At 55.6% G+C, this 6,952-nt stretch overlaps 2 protein-coding genes across 2 annotated transcripts in view; one reads left to right on the forward strand and one right to left on the reverse strand.

Moving 5' to 3' along the window:
- Nucleotides 1-311: 311 nt before the first annotated feature.
- On the forward strand, nt 312-3,548 carry LOC104538476 (adenine phosphoribosyltransferase-like; the record flags this gene model as incomplete). Its single annotated transcript, XM_010181692.1, has 4 exons — nt 312-468; nt 1,296-1,429; nt 2,253-2,331; nt 3,406-3,548. Coding segments are annotated over 4 exons (513 nt in total), but the record flags the coding sequence as incomplete, so codon positions are not given.
- Nucleotides 3,549-5,865: 2,317 nt separating this feature from the next.
- The window catches only part of CDT1 (chromatin licensing and DNA replication factor 1), a gene marked incomplete at its 5' end in the record, with an annotated part of 2,749 nt that continues 1,662 nt past the window's right edge, over nt 5,866-6,952 (reverse strand). The window contains 5 exon segments of the mRNA XM_010181693.1: nt 5,866-6,029; nt 6,128-6,244; nt 6,247-6,328; nt 6,432-6,566; nt 6,867-6,952. The exon segment at nt 6,867-6,952 is cut by the window's right edge and continues 133 nt beyond it. Of these exon segments, the coding sequence (XP_010179995.1) occupies nt 5,866-6,029; nt 6,128-6,244; nt 6,247-6,328; nt 6,432-6,566; nt 6,867-6,952 (584 nt within the window).

Here is a 6,952-nt window from a genome sequence, read left to right on the forward strand (position 1 = left end):
ACCGAGACGGGGCTGGGGCCGGGATGCAGCCGGGGCCAGGGCCAGGACGGGGATGGAGCCGGGGATGCGGATGGAGCTTGGGCCGGGATGGGGCTGGAGTGGGATGGAGCCAGGGATGGGGATGGAGCTTGGGCTGAGATGGAGCCAAGGGCCACAGCCAGAACGGGGATGGACCCGGGGATGGAGATGGAGCCAGGAGTGGGATGGAGCCGTAGCCAGGGCCATGCTGAGGATGGAGCCAAGGCAGGGGCAGGACCATGCTACCAGCCCCTTTCCTCACTGCCCACCCTTCCCCTTGCCTGCTCTGGCAGCACAAGGCAGGACCCACATCCCCGGTAGGTGACTGCTCTCCTTCTCTTTGCAGCGATATCAGCCCCTTGCTGAAGGATCCTGTGGCTTTCAAGGCTTTGCTTGATCTTCTGGAAGATCATCTGAGGGTATCTTTCCCCAAAATCGACTTTATCGCGGGTGAGCATTGGCTGAAACATTTCTGAGCACTGTTTTGGGAAGTGTGAGGAGGCTCCTCTGCTAATGGGGCAGCAAATACCGTAGTCCTTGGACTGTAGCCTGAATGTTGACCTCTTTCATACGGTAACACAGGGACAGGTTATACCCTTAAGTTACTACTGTGGTTTCCTGAAATACCGGTTTGGTATGTGGCAGACACTATCTGATGCTGCTTCAGTGCCAATTTCGTAATTCCTTGCTTGCTGGCTGGAAAAAGGAGTCAGAAAGCCTGCTGTGCTGTGCCTGTAAGGTCCCACATGGTCCCTGTGGCAGGCAGACCTTGCCTCAGCACATTTTCCTTCTCTGAGGGCATTTGCAAGCCAACAAAACAGCCTCTGTGGTGGTAACGCCTTGCAGCACACCTATGGAAGGGGCTGAGGATGGAGGTGCTTAGGAAAGCAGTGCTTGAGCTGAGTGATAGCCCGAAGTTCAAGGAGCTGAGACCAAACCTAGCCCAAGTGCCCCATGATAAGTGCAGTCCCAGTAGTGCAAAGTCCCTGGCTGTGTGGCCAAACTGATACCGGGGCCTTGCTGGGCTTATCTCCAAGAAGGAGCAGGCAAAAGGGGCTCAAGGGGGGCAATGTGGTGCCCCAAAGCTTCTCAGCAGTGTATTTTAGCAAGCACAGGTAGTGCAGTGCATGTTTTCAATGTGTAGAAATCACTGTAAGAGCAAATTGCTTCTCAAGACCCCCCCTGAACACGGGACGATAAAGCTGGGGTATGCTGCAAAGACCCTCCCAAGTTGAATGGCTCTGTTCTGAGTGTTTGTGCTGCTCTGCTTCCCCCAGGTCTGGACTCCCGCGGCTTCCTCATCGGCCCCCCTCTGGCTCAGAGATTGGGCATCGGCTTCGTGCTCATCCGCAAAAAGGGGAAGCTTCCCGGGCCCACCGAGTCCATCTCCTATGCCCTGGAGTATGGCAAGGTAATGCTGTGGGGCAAAAAGAGGGTTTCCACGGTGGTTGCTGCAGGGTTGAGGGGTGATAAAAGCATCAGAGGGGTCCCCAGATTGGGTTTTGCAGCCGGCGGTGATGCCGCAGCACGAGCAGCTCCTTCCTTGAGCCTCGCTGGGATTTCTTGTGGAGGGGACCAGGGGAGGGTGTGATAAGACTTGGTGCTAAATTGCTTTCTTTGGCTTGAATTCAGGGGCATGACCATGGAGTGCGTTTCCCCCTCTTCCAGTAAGTGCTATAAGTAAACGCCTTTCTTGCATGGCTTCAAAGCAGCGCGCTCACCTCCTAACGCCGCAGCCTCTCCCATTAAAAGCAGAGGTGCGAACCCAATAATGCGCTACCGCCGGTCACTAACGGCAGCCAGGAACCGGCAGCAGAAATCCCAAACCTCGGCGTAATTTATGGGATTGCTCGGGCCAACCCCTGCATGGGACAGGTTCGTCTGACACAGGACGTGTGTGGGACGGTTTGGATCTGGTTTGGTGGTGCTGAGCGCTCCAGCGTTACAGATTTTCCCCACTGGAGAAGTGCTTTGGGATAAGGTTTCATGATGGGATCATAACTCATTTGATGGATGTTCAGGATCTTGACGTGCCAGAGGGTTGGCCCAGCAATCCCCTAACCCGCTTTATATTTGTGGCATTCCCCTGTAGCTGGAGTATGTGGTTTTGGGGTTTTAATTTTAGGCTGATCTCCCTGGAGACTTGTCTGCATCCCACCATGCGCTAGCAGTCTGTGAAGTGTTTCTCTGTCGAGTGAGGAGGCTAAAATGAAGCTGCTCTTTCCACCCCGCAGGCTGAACTTGAAGTCCAGAGCGACGCCGTGGAACCGGGACAAAAAGTCGTGATTGTAGATGACTTGCTTGCGACCGGAGGTGAGAGAAGGGGCTGGTGGCACTGAGATGATGGGGGACTGGAGCATCTCCCATAGGAGGAAAGGCTGGAGGAGACTGAGGGGGGATCTCGTTAATGCTCATCAGTATCTCAAGAGTGGGAGTCAGGAGGATGGGACCAGGAAAGGGGCAGTGGGGACAAATGGGGACACGGGAGGTTCAACTTAAAACATAAGGAAAAACGTCTTTACTGTGAGGGTACCAGAGCATGGCCCAGTCTGTGGGGTTTCCTATGGAGACATCCAAACAGGCTTGGGGACGAGTGGCTGGAAAGGACCTGGGGTGTTGGTGGCAGCAATGCCCATGAGCCAGCAATGTGCCCTTGAGCCAAGAAGGCCAACGCCATCCTGGGGTGGATGAGAAGGGGTGGTTGTAGGGCAGAGAGGTTCTCCTGCCCCTCTGCTCTGCCCTGCTCACACCACAGCTGCAATCTTGTGTCCAGTGCTGGGCCCTCAGCTCAAGGAGGACAGGAACTGCTTGAAAGAGTCCAGCAGGGCCACAGAGATGCTGGAGGGAGTGGAGCATCTCCTGCTGAGGAGCGGCTGAGGGAGCTGGGGCTCTTGAGCTTGGAGCAGAGGAGACTGAGGGGTGCCCTCATTCCTGGGGATCCATTTGGAAAGGGCAGTGTCAGGAGGAAGGAGCCAGGCTCTGCTCTGGGATGGCCAATGCCAGGACAAGGGGCAATGGTCCCAAGCTGGATCAATGAGGTTCAAGCTGAAGATGAGGACAAAGTTTGTGAGTGTGAGGGTTCTGGAGCATGGCCCAGGCTGCCCAGAGAGGTTGTGGAGTCTCCTTGTGTGGAGACACCCAAAGCCCTGGCCGTGTTCCTGTGTGACTGCTCTGGTGATCCTGCTGTGGCAGGGGTTGCACTGGGCTGTGGCAGGGGTTGGGCTGGGGGAGCTTTCCATGTCTCTTCCCACCCAACCATGCTGTGACTCTGTGGTGTTAGAGCCCGTGTCACCCCCATACCCATGCATTGGTGATAGCCAGAGCAGCCACAGGATTTGGTGCTTCCCCTTGAGTGACGATGGCTTCTGCTCCTCCCCTGTCCTGCAGGGACCATGTGTGCAGCCTGCGAGCTGATGAGGAGGCTGCAGGCCGACGTCCTGGAGTGCCTGGTGATCATCGAGTTAAAACCTCTGAAAGGCTCCGAAAAGCTCCAGTCCGTCCCTTTCTACTCCCTGCTGCAGTACGACTGAGGAGGAGCGAGCACATGAGGGCTGTGCACAAATCTGGGCTTTAATCAGTGATTCTTCATGTCACAGATGGGGAGGGCAGGGGGGAAACTTATCATTTTAATCCTGGACAGATACTATGCCATTTTAAGTCCAATTTATTTTCCAAGGCGAAGATTAAAGTGCATTGAGTGTAAGGATCCTTATGGGATGAAGGAACAGCCTGAGCGTTTTTAGGGAGCAGACCAAGATGCAGCTTCAATTATTGCTTTTATAGGAGACCAAAGTGAAAACACTGCAGCTGTGGCAGGAGAGGTCTGATTGCTTTAGAGATCCCATATTTGGGTTGAGCCCTGCCTGTTCACCACCCTAGGAACCTGTTAAAACTTGGTCAAAGAAACAGAGAAGATAGGCACAAAGTGATTTATTTAAGGGATGTATTTCACCTCAGGATGGCCCATTCTTGTTGAAAAGTTTGCTGTCAGATAAAGCCACAGGACAGACAGAAAAGGGGCGATGCTTGCAGCCGCACTCAGGTTGTGCAATGGATGAGGTGCTCCCTATAGCATGGTTCAGTTTGGTGATAGGAGCAGCCAAAACCCAGGGTGCCAAAGCCTCCCCCTGCCCAAAAACGGCAGGGACTGTGTCCCTGTCCTCACAGGGGCTGAGGTCACTGGTAAAATAAATGCAGACTTATTTGTATGTCTTTCTAAACCGCAGCTGAAGCCGTTCATTACCCTCCAAACCCAGGCCGGAAGCAGAGCAAAGCTGCATCAGCTTCCCCTCACCCCCAAAAATGCATGGATTTGCCAGGATCCAGCAGCCCAGGTACTTTTTACACCAAGCCCTACCTGGAATTGGGGTACCCAAAACTGGTCCTGCTGGGTTGTAATGGGAGCGGACCAAGCTCCCAGTGCCTGGGGATGCCGCATCCCCCGCTCTGATGCTTTTAAGGGCTATTACAGCTATTTTTATCGCTGTTTCCTGAAAAGCCACTTGAGCACTGCTCTGAGCTGTTCCCCTGGGACAAACCTATCCCAGGGCACTGTGTTTTTACAGCCAGCTCCAGCATGGAGCCAAGGGAGGCAGCGCCTTGCATGCTTGGCATGAGAAGGTCCTTGCTGTGAAGTAGAGAAGGGAAAAAATCAGGTTCTACCCCAAAAAAAGAGTGGTGGAAAGCAGCTGTGCACTGTGGAGGTAGATGTAAGCCTTGCCCGTGCCAAGGGTGACATCAGGCAACGCAGGGACGGTGCCATTGCCTTGGTGTGATTTGTTTGTAGAGGTTTCTGTCCCAGGCAGCAGAACGGGAGCTCACTGCGAGCTCCCCTGGGGCACACATGTGCCAAAAGGCTCCCAAAAACAGCGTCTCTGCTGCAGCAAGGTCCATTCAGCCCAAAGAGGAGGAGGGGAAGAAGGTCTGCCTGCTCCCCTGGGCAGCACTACAGCAATCCCCAATGCTGCCAGCATCCAAAACCACTGCTTCAGGCGGGGAAGCATCCCTGGACCAGCGCGGTCCCTCACACCCAAGGGATGAAGGATGCGAGTCCTGGATGCCCCAGGCTAAAACCAGCCCGGTTTGGCTTGGGAAGTGCACAACTGAAGCTACAGCCTAAATTTTCCCTTGTCACCCCTACTTTTCCTGACCTCCCCTGCAGATATCATCACCCCCTTTGTCCCTCCAGCCCAAGGACCCAAGTTTTCTATGGGGGAAAAGCCCCCCTGCGCCCACCCCCAGCCCCGCTGCGCTCCACAAAAGCCCCATTCAGCTCCCCAAACCCACGCTCATTTTTTCCAGCTCCAATCCTCCTCCAGGAGCTGGAGGATGACCCAAGCCTGGCCGGAGCTCGCGGAGGACGAGCGCTGGGTTAACACGAGTCAGCTCCATTTAAAACATTTAATACAAATGTGTTTTGACAAGTCCTGCCGCTGTTTCCAGCAAGCGCTGGAGATGAGTTTTCCCACTCCCTTAAAAACAGAACAAGGCCCAAAAAGTTTCCAAAAAAAACCATCAAATTGGCCATTTCTTCTCTTGCTCCTTCCTGCCCATCACCCTCTCACCCTGCCCAGTCCTGCCTCCACCCCAATAGGGCTCAGTTAATGGAAGAAACCTGCATAAAACCTTCATGAGAACACAGCAAAGCCAAGGAGGGCTTGGTATCATCACCCTGGGACCCAGGACTCCCTGCCTTCAGGAATTAATTAATGAAATTAAGGCATTTGGCCCTCAGACATCCCCAAGGACGAGCCTCCCATCAGCCCACACCAGTCCCCACAGCACAGTCGGGATTTGCTGCATTTTAAGGCAATTAAATGGGGGAAAACCTCAACCCTGGGGGGGTGCTCAGGGGGTTTCTGCCTCCTTGGCCACTTTGGCCAGGCTCTGGGTGATGACGCCAAGGTCTTTGTCCTTGTCCAGTTTGATGTAGGTGTCCGAGCGCAGGACGTGGATCCCCACCCAGTCGGGCAGCAGCTCCGCGAACAGGCGCAAGTGCTTCTCCATCTCACCTGCAAAATTCAGCAGCGACCAAGTCAAAACCCAGCTCCTCCTGCACAAATCCCCCCCCAAATGACAAGGAGACTCCTCAGGACCAAGGTTTTCCTACCTGGAGTCATCTGTGTGTCGTAGCTGTCGGCCATGCGGGCGCAGGCCACCTCCATGGGCAGTGCCTGCTTCTTCTCGGCCACGCAGACGTTGCGCAGGACCCGGGGCAAGGCCCGCGCCGCCCCAGCATGGCCAAGCGCTGCTCCTGCTCCGGCGCCCGCGTCAGCAGCGCCTGCAGCTTCTGCGCCTCCTTGGCGCGGATCTTGGGGAGCGGAGAGGATTGGGGTGAGACGTGGCCAGGTCCATTTTCCCCCCCCATCCCTCATCCCAGCACTGGGGTTTACAGCCAGGACTGAATTACTCACCCTCTCAAGCAGCTCCTGGGACACCCCTTTGAGAGCACTGGAGGTGCTGGCAGGGGGCGGCGTTTTGGAAACTGCCGGTTCCCCCGCATCGGCTGCGGCGGTTCTGATGGCCAGGTTGGCAAGAGCTTTTTCCATCTGCTCATGTGGAAGGAGGCGGCGGCGTTGGGTTGCAGCCGGGGGCCGCTCACACTTTGGGAAGGAGAAGTTTCCCCTCCGCAACCCCCCTGCCTCCACAGAGGAGGTTCTGGGGCGCTTCAGCTCCTCGCCCAGCCCCAAAACCAACACTGAAAGCTCTTATAGCCTGAAACTACCCCTACACCACAACCTCTTTGTGTTCCCACCTGCCAAGCCCCATGGCTCTGAAATGACTCTTCCTAACCCAAATCCCAGGACATTTTCTTGCAGAGACGCCTGGTTTGGGGTGTCCCAGCTCACCTTGGGGGGCAGCATCCCCCGTGCGGTGCTCAGCACCTCCTGGGCCGTGGTCAGCCTGTCCTCCCGGGGCGGCTGCGGCAGCGCCG

This window comes from Mesitornis unicolor, unplaced genomic scaffold (assembly GCF_000695765.1).
Source record: "Mesitornis unicolor isolate BGI_N332 unplaced genomic scaffold, ASM69576v1 scaffold35543, whole genome shotgun sequence".
In the NCBI taxonomy this organism is placed as follows: Eukaryota; Metazoa; Chordata; class Aves; order Mesitornithiformes; family Mesitornithidae; genus Mesitornis; species Mesitornis unicolor.